Genomic DNA, 18665 nt, shown 5'->3' with positions numbered 1-18665 from the left:
GTCCCTGTAGATGTCCTGTTCCTGTAGATGTCCTGTCTCTGTAGATGTCCTGTCCCTGTAGATGTCCTGTCCCTGTAGATGTCCTGTCCCTGTAGATGTCCTGTCCCTGTAAATGTCCTGTCCCTTTAGATGTCCTGTCCCTTTCCTGTAAATACAAATGTGAAGGAACAGGCTCCCTGGAGGACTCCATACAGAAAGGAACAAGCTCCCTTGAGGACTCCATACAGAAAGGAACAAGCTCCCTGGAGGACTCCATACAGAAAGGAACAAGCTCCCTGGAGGACCTCATACAGAAAGGAACAAGCTCCCTGGAAGACCTCATACAGAAAGGAACAGATAAGAGGCGGGACCACAAGCTCCCTGGAGGACTGTTGACCAGGGCCCTATTCCCTATATAGTGAACTACTGTTGACCAGGGCCCTATTCCCTATATAGTGAACTACTGTTGACCAGGGCCCTATTCCCTATATAGTGAACTACTGTTGACCAGGGCCCTATTCCCTATATAGTGTACTACTGTTGACCAGGGCCCTATTCCCTATATAGTGCACTACTGTTGACCAGAGCCCTATTCCCTATATAGTGCACTACTGTTGACCAGGGCCCTATTCCCTATATAGTGAACTACTTTAGACCAGAGCCCTATTCCCTATATAGTGCACTACTGTTGACCAGAGCCCTATTCCCTATATAGTGTACTACTGTTGACCAGAGCCCTATTCCCTATATAGTGTACTACTGTTGACCAGGGCCCTATTCCCTATATAGTGTACTACTGTTGACCAGAACTTTGGCATATAGGATATAGGTTCCCATTTGGGACTCATACGGAGACAGAGTGGTCGTATCGAGGGCTGGATGATTCCCTGATTACAGGAGAAAACGCTGAGTTTACACAACATGAGGAAAACTTGCTCTTTCCATGACACAGACTGACCAGGTGAATCCAGGTGAAAGATATGATCCCTTGTTGATGTCACCTGTTAAATCCACTTCAATCCGTGTAGATGAAGGGGAGGAGACCTGGTTAAAGATGAAGGGGAGGAGACCTGGTTAAAGATGAAGGGGAGGAGACCTGGTTAAAGATGAAGGGGAGGAGACCTGGTTAAAGATTAAGGGGAGGAGACCTGGTTAAAGATGAAGGGGAGGAGACCTGGTTAAAGATGAAGGGGAGGAGACCTGGTTAAAGATGAAGGGGAGGAGACCTGGTTAAAGATGAAGGGGAGGAGACCTGGTTAAAGATGAAGGGGAGGAGACCTGTTAAAGATGAAGGGGAGGAGACCTGGTTAAAGATGAAGGGGAGGAGACCTGGTTAAAGAGGAAGGGGAGGAGACCTGGTTAAAGATGAAGGGGAGGAGACCTGGTTAAAGATGAAGGGGAGGAGACCTGGTTAAAGATGAAGGGGAGGAGACCTGGTTAAAGATGAAGGGGATGAGACCTGGTTAAAGATGAAGGGGAGGAGACCTGGTTAAAGATGAAGGGGAAGAGACCTGGTTAAAGATGAAGGGGAGGAGACCTGGTTAAAGATGAAGGGGAGGAGACCTGGTTAAAGATGAAGGGGAGGAGACCTGGTTAAAGATGAAGGGGAGGAGACCTGTTAAAGAAGGATTTTATGCCTTGAGACAATTCAAACATGGATTGTGTGTGTACCATTCAGAGGGTGAATGGGCATATTTAAGTATCTTTGAACGGGGGTATGGTAGTAGGTGCCAGGCGCACCAGTTTTTGTCAAGAACTGCAACGCTGCAGGGTTTTTCACACTCAACAGTTGCCCGTGTGTATCAAGAATGGTTCATCACCCAAAGGACATCCATCCAACACAACTGTGGGAAGTATTGGAGTCAACATGGGCCAGCCTCGCTGTGGAACGATTTCAACACATTGTAGAGTCCATACCCTGATAAATTGAGACTGTTCTGAGGGCAAAGGGAGGATGCAACTCAATATTAGGAAGGTGTTGTTCTGTATACTCAGTGTAAACACACTATTAACGATTAGAGGGGAGCAGAGAGAAGGGTGGAGGGGGAGAGAGAGAAGGGTGGGGGAGGAAGGGAGCGGAGCGAGGGGTGGAGAGAGAGAGAGTGAGAGAGAAAGGGTTGGAAGGAGAGAGAGAAAGCAAGAGAGAGAGGGAGGTGGAGGGAGAATGAAAGAGAGATGAGAGGGGGGTGGAGCGAGAGAGAGAGAACAACAGGAAGAGATTGAGTGGTTGGATCAATGCCAGTCTGATTCCCTTCAGAACAGCTGTGATTACAGAAGAATAATGTATTGAAAGGGAGGAGGAGGAGAGAGTGGAAGAGAGGGGGTGAGAGGAGGAACATAACGAGGGAGGGAGAGACATGAAAAACACAGTATAATAGACAGAGAGACAGATGGAGAAAGACAGATGGAAAGAGACAGAGAGACAGAGAGAGGCAGATATATATTTAGAGAGAGAGACAGAGAGAGAGGCAGATATATATTTAGAGACAGAGAGAGAGGCAGATATATATTTAGAGAGAGAGACAGAGAGAGAGGCAGATACATATTTAGAGAGAGAGAACCTATATTTATGTTTAATTATTTTCCCTTTCGTACTTTAACTATTTGCACATCGTTACAACATTGTTTATGGACATAATATGACATTTGAAATGTCTTTCTTCTTATGAAATTTTTGTAAGTGTAATGTTTACTGTTAATTTTTTATTGTTCATTTCACTTTTGTTTATCTTCTATTTCACCTGCTTTGGCAATGTAAACATCCTTTCCCAAGCTAATAAAGCACTTATGTTGAATTGAGAGAGACAGAGAGAGAGAGACAAAGAGAGACATACAGAGAGAGATATACCGTGGGATATGCGTCAACAGCAGCCATGAGAAAATCTTCTGCATTATCATTATCAGTATTAACAGCAGACTCGTACATTTCATCTGTGAAAAACAATGTACTGAGCAATTGTCAAATTGGCTTTTTACCAAATTACCGTGCAATTAGCCTATCAGAAACTTCTTAGCCATAGCATAATTTTCGAGAATTTTCCAAGCTGTTTTACCTCACTAGGGGACGCTAGCGTCCCACCTGGCCAACATCCAGTGAAATTGCAGAGCGCCAAATTCAAAAACAGAAATACTCATCATAAAAATTCTTAAAACATACAAATGTTATACATCGGTTTAAAATTAACTTCTTGTTAATCCAAACACGGTGTCAGATTTCAAAAAGGCTTTACGGCGAAAGCATAACATGCGATTATCTGAGAACAACGCCCAGCAGACAAATCATTACAAACAGTAAACAGCCAAGTAGAGGAGTTACACAAGTCAGAAATAGTGATAAAAATGTATCACTTTCCTTTGATGATCTTCATATGGTTGCACTCACGAGACTCCCGTTTACTCAATGAATGTTCGCTTTGTTCAATAAAGTCTCTCTTTTTATCCAAACCCCCCCATTTTGTTCAGTAATCCACAGGCTCAAACACAGTCACAACAGGCACACGAAACATCCAAATAGTATCCGTATAGTTCGTAGAGACATGCCAAACGATGTTTATAATCAATCTTCAGGTTGTTTTTAGCCTAAATAATCGATAATATTTAACCGGACAATAACGTTGTGAATATAAAAGGTAAACAAGAAAGGCGCACCCTCGGTCTCGCGCATGAAAAAGCTCTGGGCCACTGCAGTGTTCACTCATTCAGAGAGGTCTTACTAATTTTTTAGAATACAAGCCTGAAACAATTTCTAAAGACTGTTGACCTCTAGTGGAAGCCATGGGAAGTGCAATTTGAGTTCTAAGTCAATGGATACTGTAATGGCATTCAATAGAAAACTACAAACATAAAATATATTTTTCTCAGGTTTTTGCCTGCCATATCAGTTATGTTATCTCACAGACATTGTTCCAACAGTTTTGGAAACTTTAGGGTGTTACCTTTCCAAATTAACCAATCATATGCATATCCGCTTCTGGGCCTGAGTAGTAGGCAGTTTACTTTGGGCACGCTTTTCATCCGTAAGTGAAAATAGTGCCCCCTACCCTAGTGAAGTTAAAGGCACAGTCAATTTAGTGTATGTAAACTTCTGACCCACTGAAATTGCGATACAATGAATTATAAGTGAAATAATCTGTCTGTAAACAATTGTTGGAAAAATTACTTGTGTCATGCACAAAGTAGATGTCCTTACCGATTTACCACAACTATAGTTTGTTAACAAGACATGTGTGAAGTACTTGAAAAACTAGTCTTAATGTCTCCAACCTAAGTGTATTTAAACTTCCAACTTCAACTGTACCTCGGCCTAAACATCAGCACCACAGGTAACTTCTACAAAGCTGTGAACGATCTGAGAGACAAGGCAAGAAGTGCCTTCTATGCCATCAAAAGGAACATACCAAGGATCTGGCAAAAAATACCTGAATCAGTTATCGAACCCTTTGCCCTTTATGGTTGTGAGGTCTGGGGTCCGCTCACCAACCATGAATTCACAAAATGGGACAAACACCAAATTGAGACTCTGCAGGCAGAATTCTGCTAAAATATCCTCTGTGTACAAAGTAAAACACCAAATGTCTTCTTTCTTTTGGAACTTTAATAAGTGTAATGTTTACAGTTCATTTTTTGGTGTTTATTATTTATTGCACTTGCTTTGGCAATGAAAGCATATGTTTCCCATGCCAATAAAGCCCTTCATGTGAAATTGTCACGAGAATGTCTCAATGGTTGAACTCGGTTATCCCTCAAGCTTTGTCTATTTCCCAGAGGTCGTACATCTCCGGTTAATAAAGAATTAGACAAAGTCTCAGATTCTGCAATAGATCAATACTTTATTCAGAGAGCGCTCTGTCTTCAAAATGAGAACACAATCTTTTTACAGCACACACACACACAAGAACTCACATCAGTAGAAACTCCACCTCTCTTTAGATGGGCTGTATTTTTCCAGAGTTCACATACGTTGTTAATCACACTTCTGCAACATGTTTCATTATCTTCTTCAAGCCTAACCATTTCTAACAGTGTTTCCCCTCCCTAGGGTGGGGAGGCCTCTTTCCAGTGATTAGTTTCACCGTTATCACAAGTCGACAGTTGTCCTTGAATGTCTCAACTCTACCCAGCTCATATTGCGAAATAGTAACACAATGGCCTAGTCACACAAATGATTGAATTATGACTCAACACATTTCATACAATGATATGGTTTCAGGGTGGAACACTTTAGTCATTATCTTAAACATACAAATGATTCTATCAGAAATTGAAATTGAGAGCCAGAGAGAGAGACAGACATCCACTCTAAAACGTAAAGGTTCCTGGAGCATCCTTTAGGGGTTCTTCACATAACCCCTTTTAATGGATCCTCAACAAGAAAATACTATTATTATTACTATTATCACCACAGGCCCAGGTAGCTTATTTGTCACCCCCCCCCCCCCCCCCCCCCCCCTTCTCTAATATGTATCTGATACCAGTAAAAGTATTTAGCTAATAATAACACACCCTTATTTCCTGATTCATCTGGTTTCCAGGGCAACTCGCTGCTCTTCCTCCCCAACGTTCTAAAGGTGTATCTGGAGAACGGACAGACTAAGGCCTTCAAGTTTGAACCCAACACCACTGTCAAGGTAACTATATCATACACATACTACACTATCATATTATAAGTATAATCCTGGGTGATACTACTAATATAATATGTGACCAATAACATCTGCTAAATTTGTGTATGTGACCAATAAAATTTGATTTGATTTGTTAATAAGGAACTTTACTGGGGCGCGTTGGGCCAGTAACCGAAAGGTTGCTAGATCGAATCCCCGAGCTGACAAAATAAAACTCTGTCGTTCTGCCCCTGAACAAGGCAGTTAACCCACTGTTCCCCTGAACAAGGCAGTTAACCCACTGTTCCCCTGAACAAGGCAGTTAACCCACTGTTCCCCTGAACAAGGCAGTTAAATACTGTCTACTAGTGTCCTGTCCAGGGGTGAACATGAACATCAAGCTGCCTCACACTACAGAAGCAGATAGACTCCTCCTCTACATGCTGTCCTGGCTCAGACAATAGACTCCTCCTCTACAGGCCGTCCTGGCTCTGACAGTAGACTCCTCCTCTACAGGCCGTCCTGGCTCTGACAATAGACTCCTCCTCTACAGGCTGTCCTGGCTCAGACAATAGACTCCTCCTCTACGGGCCGTCCTGGTTCAGACAATAGACTCCTCCTCTACAGACCGTCCTGGTTCAGACAATAGACTCCTCCTCTACAGGCCGTTCTGGTTCAGACAATATAGACTCCTCCTCTACAGGCTGTCCTGGCTCAACCTCAACCATATAGTTTAACTGGCCTAACAAATCAGTGTCCTGTCTCCTGTTCTGTCTGTTTCCCAGGACATAGTGATGACCCTGTCTCCTGTTCTGTCTGTTTCCCAGGACATAGTGATGACCCTGTCTCCTGTTCTGTCTGTTTCCCAGGACATAGTGATGACCCTGTCTCCTGTTCTGTCTGTTTCCCAGGACATAGTGATGACCCTGTCTCCTGTTCTGTCTGGTTCCTCCCAGGACATAGTGATGACCCTGTCTCCTGTTCTGTCTGTTTCCCAGGACATAGTGATGACCCTGTCTCCTGTTCTGTCTGTTTCCCAGGACATAGTGATGACCCTGTCTCCTGTTCTGTCTGTTTCCCAGGACATAGTGAAGACCCTGTCTCCTGTTCTGTCTGTTTCCCAGGACATAGTGATGACCCTGTCTCCTGTTCTGTCTGTTTCCCAGGACATAGTGATGACCCTGTCTCCTGTTCTGGCTGTTTCCCAGGACATAGTGATGACCCTGTCTCCTGTTCTGTCTGTTTCCCAGGACATAGTGATGACCCTGTCTCCTGTTCTGTCTGTTTCCTCCCAGGACATAGTGATGACCCTGTCTCCTGTTCTGTCTGGTTCCTCCCAGGACATAGTGATGACCCTGTCTCCTGTTCTGTCTGTTTCCCAGGACATAGTGATGACCCTGTCTCCTGTTCTGTCTGTTTCCCAGGACATAGTGATGACCCTGTCTCCTGTTCTGTCTGTTTCCCAGGACATAGTGATGACCCTGTCTCCTGTTCTGTCTGTTTCCCAGGACATAGTGATGACCCTGTCTCCTGTTCTGTCTGTTTCCCAGGACATAGTGATGACCCTGTCTCCTGTTCTGTCTGTTTCCCAGGACATAGTGATGACCCTGTCTCCTGTTCTGTCTGTTTCCCAGGACATAGTGATGACCCTGAAGGAGAAACTGTCTCTGTCTCGTATTGAACACTTCTCTTTGGTTCTGGAACAGAAGTATAGCATCAGTAAACTGCTGTTGCTACATGAAGAGGAGAGGATACAACAGGTACACTAACACACACACACACACACACACACACACACACATACACACACACACACACACACACACACACACACACACACACACACACACACACACACACACACACACACACACAAAGTATAGCATCACTAAACTACTGTTACTACCTAAAGAGGACAGGATGCATCCTTTACACTCACACACCCTGTACCCCCGCGCCCCTCCCCTCTCTGTCCATCTCCAGGTGGTTCATCAGAAGGAAGTCCATGACTACAGATGTCTGTTCAGAGTGTGTTTTATACCCAGAGAACCTGAGCACCTGTTACAAGACGACCCCACTGCCTTCCAGTACCTCTACCTGCAGGTAGGTGTGTGTGTGTGTGGAGGGGAGGTAGCATAACATGGATGTGAAAAAATGTCTTTGTGTGTGTTTGTGTGTGTGTGTTCATGTGTGTGTAACATCATCGTGTGTGTGTGTGTGTGTTTGTGTGTGTTTGTGTGTGTCTGTGTGTGTCTGTGTGTGTGTTCGTGTGTGTAACATCACCGTGTGTGTGTGTGTGTGTGTGTGTGTGTGTGTGTGTGTGTGTGTGTGTGTGTGTGTGTGTGTGTGTGTGTGTGTGTGTGTAACATGTGTGTAACATGTGTGTGTGTGTGTGTGTAACATGTGTGTAACATGTGTGTGTGTGTGTGTGTGTAACATGTGTGTAACGTGTGTGTGTGTGTGTGTGTGTGTGTGTGTGTGTGTGTGTGTGTGTGTGTGTGTGTGTGTGTGTGTGTGTGTGTGTGTGTGTGTGTGTGTAGGGTATAAATGACGTGCTACAGGAGCGTTTTGCAGTGGAGATGCGTTGCAACACGGCCCTGCGTCTGGCAGCCCTGCACATACAGGAGAGACTAGCCAGCTGTGGACAGTCACCTCGGACCAAACTCAAGATCATCACGTACGTCCCTCTATTAGAGCAGAACATTACAGCTGATCATATTCCCTTTATTAGAACAGAACATTACAGCTGATCATATTCCCTCTATTAGAGCAGAACATTACAGCTGATCATATTCCCTCTATTAGAACAGAACATTACAGCTGATCATAGTCCCTCTATTAGAGCAGAACATTACAGCTGATCATATTCCCTTTATTAGAACAGAACATTACAGCTGATCATAGTCCCTCTATTAGAGCAGAACATTACAGCTGATCATATTCCCTCTATTAGAGCAGAACATTACAGCTGATCATATTCCCTCTATTAGAGCAGAACATTACAGCTGATCATATTCCCTCTATTAGAACAGAACATTACAGCTGATCATAGTCCCTCTATTAGAGCAGAACATTACAGCTGATCATAGTCCCTCTATTAGAACAGAACATTACAGCTGATCATAGTCCCTCTATTAGAGCAGAACATTACAGCTGATCATATTCCCTCTATTAGAACAGAACATTACAGCTGATCATAGTCCCTCTATTAGAGCAGAACATTACAGCTGATCATATTCCCTCTATTAGAACAGAACATTACAGCTGATCATATTCCCTCTATTAGAGCAGAACATTACAGCTGATCATAGTCCCTCTATTAGAGCAGAACATTACAGCTGATCATATTCCCTCTATTAGAACAGAACATTACAGCTGATCATATTCCCTCTATTAGAGCAGAACATTACAGCTGATCATAGTCCCTCTATTAGAACAGAACATTACAGCTGATCATATTCCCTCTATTAGAACAGAACATTACAGCTGATCATATTCCCTCTATTAGAGCAGAACATTACAGCTGATCATAGTCCCTCTATTAGAGCAGAACATTACAGCTGATCATATTCCCTCTATTAGAACAGAACATTACAGCTGATCATATTCCCTCTATTAGAGCAGAACATTACAGCTGATCATAGTCCCTCTATTAGAACAGAACATTACAGCTGATCATATTCCCTCTATTAGAACAGAACATTACAGCTAATCATAGTCCCTCTATTAGAACAGAACATTACATCTGATCATATTCCCTCTATTAGAGCAGAACATTACAGCTGATCATAGTCCCTCTATTAGAGCAGAACATTACAGCTGATCATATTCCCTCTATTAGAACAGAACATTACAGCTGATCATATTCCCTCTATTAGAGCAGAACATTACAGCTGATCATAGTCCCTCTATTAGAACAGAACATTACAGCTGATCATAGTCCCTCTATTAGAACAGAACATAAAATTACAGCTGATCATAGTCCCTCTATTAGAACAGAACAGAACATTACAGCTGATCATAGTCCTTCTATTAGAGCAGAACATCACAGCTGATCATTGTCCCTCTATCTTCTCTACAGGAAGAGTTGGGGCATTGAGAACTTTATCTCTTCAACCCTCCTGAGGAACATGAGGGAAAAGGATCTGAGAAAGGCCATTGGCTATCACATGAAGAAGAGCCAATCACAGGAGCCAAAGCAGAAGGTGCTGTCGGCCAATCAGGCGAAGATTAACTACCTGGAGGAGCTGTGTGACCTCAAGTCCTTTGGCGGGAAGTCCTTCAGCGCCACCATGATGGTAGGAGAGAGATTACCTCTGTCTACTTATCTCTGTATCTCTAACATGATGGTAGGAGAGAGATTACCTCTATCTAGTTATCTCTGTATCTCTACCATGATGGTAGGAGAGAGATTACCTCTATCTAGTTATCTCTGTATCTCTACCATGATGGTAGTGGAGAGATTACCTCTGTCTAGTTATCTCTGTATCTCTACCATGATGGTAGGAGAGAGATTACCTCTATCTAGTTATCTCTGTATCTCTGCCATTATGGTAGGAGAGAGATGAGCTCTATCTAGTTATCTCTGTATCTCTACCATGATGGTAGGAGAGAGATTACCTCTATCTAGTTATCTCTGTATCTCTGCCATTATGGTAGGAGAGAGATGAGCTCTATCTAGTTATCTCTGTATCTCTACCATGATGGTAGAAGAGAGATGAGCTCTATCTATCTCTAGTTATCTCTGTCTATACCATGATGGTAGAAGAGAGATGAGCTATATCTATCTCTAGTTATCTCTGTCTATATTATGATGGTAGAAGAGAGATGAGCTCTATCTATCTCTAGTTATCTCTGTCTATATTATGATGGTAGAAGAGCGATGAGCTCTATCTATCTCTAGTTATCTCTGTCTATACCATGATGGTAGAAGAGAGATGAGCTATATCTATCTCTAGTTATCTCTGTCTATATCATGATGGTAGAAGAGCGATGAGCTCTATCTATCTCTAGTTATCTCTGTCTATACCATGATGGTAGAAGAGAGATGAGCTCTATCTATCTCTAGTTATCTCTATCTATCTCATGATGGTAGAAGAGAGATGAGCTCTATCTATCTCTAGTTATCTCTGTCTATATCATGATGGTAGAAGAGAGATGAGCTCTATCTATCTCTAGTTATCTCTGTCTATATCATGATGGTAGAAGAGCGATGAGCTCTATCTATCTCTAGTTATCTCTGTCTATATCATGATGGTAGAAGAGAGATGAGCTCTATCTATCTCTAGTTATCTCTGTCTATATCATGATGGTAGAAGAGAGATGAGCTCTATCTATCTCTAGTTATCTCTGTCTATATCATGATGGTAGAAGAGCGATGAGCTCTATCTATCTCTAGTTATCTCTATCTATCTCATGATGGTAGAAGAGCGATGAGCTCTATATATCTCTAGTTATCTCTATCTATCTCTAGTTATCTATATCTATCTCATGATGGTAGAAGAGCGATGAGCTCTATCTATCTCTAGTTATCTCTATCTATCTCTAGTTATCTCTATCTATCTCATGATGGTAGAAGAGAGATGAGCTCTATCTATCTCTAGTTATCTCTATCTATCTCATGATGGTAGAAGAGAGATGAGCTCTATCTATCTCTAGTTATCTCTATCTATCTCTAGTTATCTTTATCTATATCATGATGGTAGAAGAGCGATGAGCTCTATCTATCTCTAGTTATCTCTGTCTATATCATGATGGTAGAAGAGCGATGAGCTCTATCTATCTCTAGTCATCTCTGTCTATATCATGATGGTAGAAGAGAGATGAGCTCTATCTATCTCTAGTTATCTCTATCTATCTCTAGTTATCTCTATCTATCTCTAGTTATCTCTATCTATCTCTAGTTATCTCTATCTATCTCTAGTTATCTCTATCTATCTCATGATGGTAGAAGAGAGATGAGCTCTATCTATCTCTAGTTATCTCTGTCTATATCATGATGGTAGAAGAGCGATGAGCTCTATCTATCTCTAGTTATCTCTATCTATCTCATGATGGTAGAAGAGCGATGAGCTCTATCTATCTCTAGTTATCTCTATCTATCTCTAGTTATCTCTATCTATCTCATGATGGTAGATGAGCGATGAGCTCTATCTATCTCTAGTTATCTCTATCTATCTCTAGTTATCTCTATCTATCTCATGATGGTAGAAGAGCGATGAGCTCTATCTATCTCTAGTTATCTCTATCTATCTCTAGTTATCTCTATCTATATCATGATGGTAGAAGAGCGATGAGCTCTATCTATCTCTAGTTATCTCTGTCTATATCATGATGGTAGAAGAGCGATGAGCTCTATCTATCTCTAGTTATCTCTATCTATCTCATGATGGTAGAAGAGCGATGAGCTCTATCTATCTCTAGTTATCTCTATCTATCTCATGATGGTAGAAGAGCGATGAGCTCTATCTATCTCTAGTTATCTCTATCTATCTCATGATGGTAGAAGAGCGATGAGCTCTATCTATCTCTAGTTATCTCTATCTATATCATGATGGTAGAAGAGCGATGAGCTCTATCTATCTCTAGTTATCTCTATCTATATCATGATGGTAGAAGAGAGATGAGCTCTATCTATCTCTAGTTATCTCTATCTATCTCTAGTTATCTCTATCTATCTCATGATGGTAGTCCCTCAGCACCACTGTGAAGGATTATATTATCTCTCTATTTCTCTTTGTCAGTGCTGGCATGATGTATTCATCTCTATTGATATTTATCTCTATCAACGTATCCTGTCATGGTGTCTCTCTCTCTCTCTCTATTCATCTCTGTCTACTGACAGGATATGATGGGTTTCAGTGGGGATGACAGAGCTATTAATTATTCTATTTTGGCACCCCCTGGTGGTGTGGCCAGGGAGTGCCATGTATTCAGGCCAAAGTTACACCTTGAGTCGGGAAGTGCTGGTTGTAGGGGCGGGAATTAGGTGGCCCCAGAACCTGGATCTTCAGTACTCCCATGATGCACCTCCCTTATCCACAGATCTAGGTGAGAAAAACGCTCAACTTAATTCTCTCTCTCTCTCTCTGTCGCTCTCTCTGTCTCTGTCTCTCTCTCTCTCTCTCTCTCTCTCTCTCTCTCTCGCTCTCTCTGTCTCTCTCTCTCTCTCTCTCTTTCTCTCCATAGCTCCAAGACAGAGAGTCGATGGTGACCCTGTTGGTGGGGTCGCGGTACGGTATCAGTCAGGTGGTGAACCACAAACTGAGCATCATGACCACCCTCACAGAGTTCAGCAGTATCACACGCATAGAGCTGCTACCAGAGTCTGACCGCGTCAGTCTGGTCAAGATATATCTACAGGACATCAAGGTATGATACACAAACACAGACATGCATGCACGGACTAGCAGATACACACAGACACAGACACACGCTACAAAGCCAATTTCCCCAAAAGCTAGTTTTCTACTACTGAAAGCCGTGTTTTTATCACTGAAGCCTCGTCTTCTCTCCCCTCACCTGCTCTCCTCTACTCCCCTCCCCCTCTCCTCCTCTCTCTCTTCTCTTCTCCCTCCCTCCTCTCCTCCTCTCTTTCTTCCCCCTCCTCCTCTCCTCTCCTCCTCCTCCTCCCTCTCTCCTCCTCCTCTCCTCTCTTCTCCTCCTCCTCTCTTCTTCCTTGTTGCTCTCCTCCTCCTCTCTTCTTTCTTGTTCCTCTCCTCCTCCTCCTCCCTCTCTCCTCCTCCTCTCCTCTCATCCTCCTCTCTTCTTCCTTGTTGCTCTCCTCCTCCTCTCGTCTTCCTTGTTCCTCTCCTCCTCCTCTCTCCTCTCCTCCTCCCTCTCTCCTCTCCTCCTCCTCCCTCTCTCCTCCTCCTCTCTCCTCCTCCTCTCTTCTCCCTCCCTCCTCTCCTCCTCTCCCCAGCCGATCACCCTGTTGTTGGAGTCAATAGCAGCTAAGGAACTGTCCTGTCTGGTGGCAGGGTACTGTCGTGCCCTAGTGGACCCCAGCCTCATCATCTTCCCCTGGACACAGGACGGCAAGCAGCACCGCGTGTCTGCTGAGGAGGGTATGCTACCACACACACACACACACACACACACACACACACACACACACACACACACCAAGTCTCTGCTGAGGAAGGTGCGATACCACCCCACTACCAGGCTATTCACAACCCCACTACCAGGCTATCCACTACCAGGCTATTCACCACCCCACTACCAGGCTATTCACCACCCCACTACCAGGCTATTCACCACCCCACTACCAGGCTATTCACCACCCCACTACCAGGCTATTCACAACCCCACTACCAGGCTATTCACCACCCCACTAGCAGGCTATTCACCACCCCACTACCAGGCTATTCACCACCCCACTACCAGGCTATTCACCACAATTAGGTTGTGTCTGTGTGTCAGAGAGTAGATCTAGGTTGTGTCTGTGTGTCAGAGAGTATAACTAGGTTGTGTCTGTGTGTCAGAGAGTAGAACTAGGTTGTGTCTGTGTGTCAGAGAGTAGATCTAGGTTGTGTCTGTGTGTCAGATAGTAGATCTAGGTTGTGTCTGTGTGTCAGAGAGTAGATCTAGGTTGTGTCTGTGTGTCAGAGAGTAGAACTAGGTTGTGTCTGTGTGTCAGAGAGTAGATCTAGGTTGTGTCTGTGTGTCAGAGAGTAGATCTAGGTTGTGTCTGTGTGTCAGAGAGTAGATCTAGGTTGTGTCTGTGTGTCAGAGAGTAGAACTAGGTTGTGTCTGTGTGTCAGAGAGTAGATCTAGGTTGTGTCTGTGTGTCAGACAGTAGAACTAGGTTGTGTCTGTGTGTCAGAGAGTATAACTAGGTTGTTTCTGTGTGTCAGACAGTAGATCTAGGTTGTGTCTGTGTGTCAGACAGTAGATCTAGGTTGTGTCTGTGTGTCAGACAGTAGAACTAGGTTGTGTCTGTGTGTCAGAGAGTATAACTAGGTTGTTTCTGTGTGTCAGACAGTAGATCTAGGTTGTGTCTGTGTGTCAGAGAGTATAACTAGGTTGTTTCTGTGTGTCAGACAGTAGATCTAGGTTGTGTCTGTGTGTCAGATAGTAGATCTAGGTTGTGTCTGTGTGTCAGAGAGTATAACTAGGTTGTGTCTGTGTGTCAGACAGTAGAACTAGGTTGTGTCTGTGTGTCAGAGAGTATAACTAGGTTGTGTCTGTGTGTCAGAGAGTATAACTCGGTCGTGTCTGTGTGTCAGACAGTAGAACTAGGTTGTGTCTGTGTGTCAGACAGTAGAACTAGGTTGTGTCTGTGTGTCAGATAGTATAACTAGGTTGTATCTGTGTGTCAGACAGTAGAACTAGGTTGTGTCTGTGTGTCAGATAGTATAACTAGGTTGTATCTGTGTGTCAGACAGTAGAACTAGGTTGTGTCTGTGTGTCAGAGAGTATAACTAGGTTGTGTCTGTGTGTCAGACAGTAGAACTCGGTCGTGTCTGTGTGTCAGACAGTAGAACTAGGTTGTGTCTGTGTGTCAGATAGTATAACTAGGTTGTGTCTGTGTGTCAGATAGTATAACTAGGTTGTGTCTGTGTGTCAGAGAGTAGATCTAGGTTGTGTCTGTGTGTCAGATAGTATAACTAGGTTGTGTCTGTGTGTCAGATAGTAGATCTAGGTTGTGTCTGTGTGTCAGACAGTAGATCTAGGTTGTGTCTGTGTGTCAGATAGTAGATCTAGGTTGTGTCTGTGTGTCAGATAGTAGATCTAGGTTGTGTCTGTGTGTCAGACAGTAGATCTAGGTTGTGTCTGTGTGTCAGATAGTAGATCTAGGTTGTGTCTGTGTGTCAGACAGTAGATCTAGGTTGTGTCTGTGTGTCAGACAGTAGATCTAGGTTGTGTCTGTGTGTCAGACAGTATAACTAGGTTGTGTCTGTGTGTCAGAGAGTATAACTCGGTCGTGTCTGTGTGTCAGACAGTAGAACTAGGTTGTGTCTGTGTGTCAGATAGTAGATCTAGGTTGTGTCTGTGTGTCAGAGAGTATAACTAGGTTGTATCTGTGTGTCAGATAGTAGATCTAGGTTGTGTCTGTGTGTCAGAGAGTATAACTAGGTTGTGTCTGTGTGTCAGAGAGTATAACTCGGTCGTGTCTGTGTGTCAGACAGTATAACTAGGTTGTGTCTGTGTGTCAGAGAGTATAACTAGGTTGTATCTGTGTGTCAGATAGTAGATCTAGGTTGTGTCTGTGTGTCAGACAGTAGATCTAGGTTGTGTCTGTGTGTCAGACAGTAGAACTAGGTTGTGTCTGTGTGTCAGATAGTAGATCTAGGTTGTGTCTGTGTGTCAGACAGTAGATCTAGGTTGTGTCTGTGTGTCAGACATTAGAACTCGGTCGTGTCTGTGTGTCAGACAGTAGAACTAGGTTGTGTCTGTGTGTCAGACAGTAGAACTAGGTTGTGTCTGTGTGTCAGACAGTAGAACTAGGTTGTGTCTGTGTGTCAGACAGTAGAACTAGGTTGTGTCTGTGTGTCAGACATTAGAACTCGGTCGTGTCTGTGTGTCAGACAGTAGAACTAGGTTGTGTCTGTGTGTCAGACAGTAGAACTAGATTGTGTCTGTGTGTCAGACAGTAGAACTAGGTTGTAGTATTGCAGTATATACTGTATTGTATTGTATTGTATTATTGCAGTATATACTGTATTGTAGTATTGCAGTATATACTGCAATCTGATAGATAAGTAAACCACAGCGTCTATCAGTCCCAGTAAACCACAGCGTCTATCAGTCCCAGTAAACCACAGCGTCTATCAGTCCCAGTAAACCACAGCGTCTATCAGTCCCAGTAAACCACAGCGTCTATCAGTCCCAGTAAACCACAGCGTCTATCAGTCCCAGTAAACCACAGCGTCTATCAGTCCCAGTAAACCACAGCGTCTATCAGTCCCAGTAAACCACAGCGTCTATCAGTCCCAGTAAACCACAGCGTCTATCAGTCCCAGTAAACCACAGCGTCTATCAGTCCCAGTAAACCACAGCGTCTATCAGTCCCAGTAAACCACAGCGTCTATCAGTCCCAGTAAACCACAGCGTCTATCAGTCCCAGTAAACCACAGCGTCTATCAGTCCCAGTAAACCACAGCGTCTATCAGTCCCAGTAAACCACAGCGTCTATCAGTCCCAGTAAACCACAGCGTCTATCAGTCCCAGTAAACCACAGCGTCTATCAGTCATGAAAATGAAGTTGTGGAAGTGTTTTTTCATGATGTTATGTGTTCCAGGTTTCATGTTGTCATGGTGTGTGTGTGTCTATAGGTTATGTGTTCCAGGTTTCATGTTGTCATGGTGTGTGTGTGTGTCTATAGGTTATGTGTTCCAGGTTTCATGTTGTCGTGGTGTGTGTTTGTCTATAGGTTATGTGTCACGGGGTGGCAGTGACTCGGACGATTCCTCCGACATGGATATGGACACTCTCATCTCCCTTGTATCCCATAACAACAAGCGAACCACATCAGACCCGGTCGGTCTACGCCGGATTATGGAGGAGAGGAAAGAGGAGAGGAAAGAGAGGAAGGAGAGAGAGGAGAGGAAAAATAATGAGAAGGGAGAAAGAGAACAAGAGAAAAATATGAAATACGGAACTATGTCTCCACTGAGAAAAAACAGAAAGAAGGAGAGAATTGAGGAGAAGGTGGGGGGAGTTGGGGACCAGAGAGAGAAAGACACAAACGCAGGAGGAGAGGTGAACTCTGGGAAACAACGAGGAGCAGAGAACGGAGGAATGCAGGAAGACGACAGAGAAAGAGAGGACGAGAGCACAAAGAAGGAAAGAGAAGGAAAGGAGAGGAAAGCAGAGGAGGAGAGAGGAGGAGGGGAGAGGAAAAGAGAGGAGGAGAGGGGAGGAGGGGAGAGGAAAGGAGAGGAGGAGAGAAGAGGAGGGGAGAGGAAAGGAGAGGAGGAGAGAAGAGGAGGGGAGAGGAAAGGAGAGGAGGTTCGGGAAGCTATGACAGAAGAGCACCGGTCCGTATCAGAGGAGGCGTCAGATTCGTGTCGTACTGATTCTCGTTTCATGACCAGCATCTCCAGTGACTCCCTGGATGCTCTGGAGGAAGATGACCTGATCGCCTGCTCTTCCTCCCTCCCTCACCCTCACCCTCCCTTCCGCCTCACAGTGGAGCCCCCTCATCCCCAGCCTCACCCACGAGAGGGTGCATCCTCACCCCAAGGAGGGGCAGGAGAGTGGAGAGGAGAAGGAGGTGGAGGGGGGTCAGGAGATAGGAGAGGTGTAGGAGGAGAGTGGAGAGGAGGTGTAGGAGGAGAGTGTAGAGGAGGGGTAGAAGGAGAGTGGAGAGGAGGGGGAGGAGAGTGCAGAGGAGGGGGAGGAGAGTGCAGAGGAGGGGGAAGAGGGAGGAGATCGGGCAACGGAGCTTGGGTCAACTCTCACCATTCTCCCATGACCCCTGACTCTATGAACTCTGAACCTGTGACCCCCGTTGTTGACCCCTCTGAGAACCTGAACTACGCTGAGCTCTCTCTCATGCTGGAGTACCTCCCCAGTCCTCCGGAGGCGAGTGACGATGAGGATGAGGAGGGGAAGAGGGAAGAGAGGAGGAGGAGTAATGAAGGAACTGGACCGGAGGTATTTTCTGCATCCGGATGTCCCCGTTCCTCCTCCTCCTCACTTATGGACTGTGTGTTTACCTTCGATCAGAGCGACGCGAGGCATTACTACAATATCTGCCCTAATGTTACCCCCGACAGCACCCGCAGCCTCACCCACCCTCACCCTGAGACTGAGGAAGAGGAAGGTGGTGGTGAGGAGGAAGAGCAGGGGGGGCTCCTAACCTTGGAGCCCGTGCCCATCCTCCAGCCGCCTCCAGGGTTCGGAGACAGCAGTTCTGACGAGGAATTCTTTGATGCGAGGGATCGGATCGCCTCGCCTGAAGACCCAACATCAGGGACTGTGTCCAGAGGTGTGTCAGGGTTGTTACTTTCCTGTAAGGTGTACTAGTTAATTCCCTCTTAGATGTCAGGGTTGTTACTGTACTGTAAGGTGTACTAGTTAGTTCCCTCTTAGATGTCAGGGTTGTTACTGTCCTGTAAGGTGTAATAGTTAGT

General features: G+C 44.5%; 1 protein-coding gene across 1 annotated transcript in view; it reads left to right on the top strand.

Annotated features, from left to right (window-relative positions):
- The window catches only part of LOC118936693 (FERM and PDZ domain-containing protein 1-like), a 65343-nt gene that overhangs the window by 40351 nt on the left and 6327 nt on the right, over window positions 1-18665 (top strand). Inside the window, exons 8-17 of the mRNA XM_036989389.1 lie at window positions 5511-5606; window positions 7217-7342; window positions 7566-7685; window positions 8123-8259; window positions 9664-9880; window positions 12771-12953; window positions 13504-13648; window positions 16961-17067; window positions 17720-17755; window positions 17890-18520. Coding sequence (XP_036845284.1) covers window positions 5511-5606; window positions 7217-7342; window positions 7566-7685; window positions 8123-8259; window positions 9664-9880; window positions 12771-12953; window positions 13504-13648; window positions 16961-17067; window positions 17720-17755; window positions 17890-18520 — 1798 coding nt within the window. The remainder of the gene's footprint in view (window positions 1-5510; window positions 5607-7216; window positions 7343-7565; window positions 7686-8122; window positions 8260-9663; window positions 9881-12770; window positions 12954-13503; window positions 13649-16960; window positions 17068-17719; window positions 17756-17889; window positions 18521-18665) is intronic.

Source organism: Oncorhynchus mykiss, chromosome 10 (genome assembly GCF_013265735.2).
Source record: "Oncorhynchus mykiss isolate Arlee chromosome 10, USDA_OmykA_1.1, whole genome shotgun sequence".
In the NCBI taxonomy this organism is placed as follows: domain Eukaryota; kingdom Metazoa; phylum Chordata; class Actinopteri; order Salmoniformes; family Salmonidae; genus Oncorhynchus; species Oncorhynchus mykiss.
This window is presented reverse-complemented; position numbering and strand designations above follow the sequence as displayed.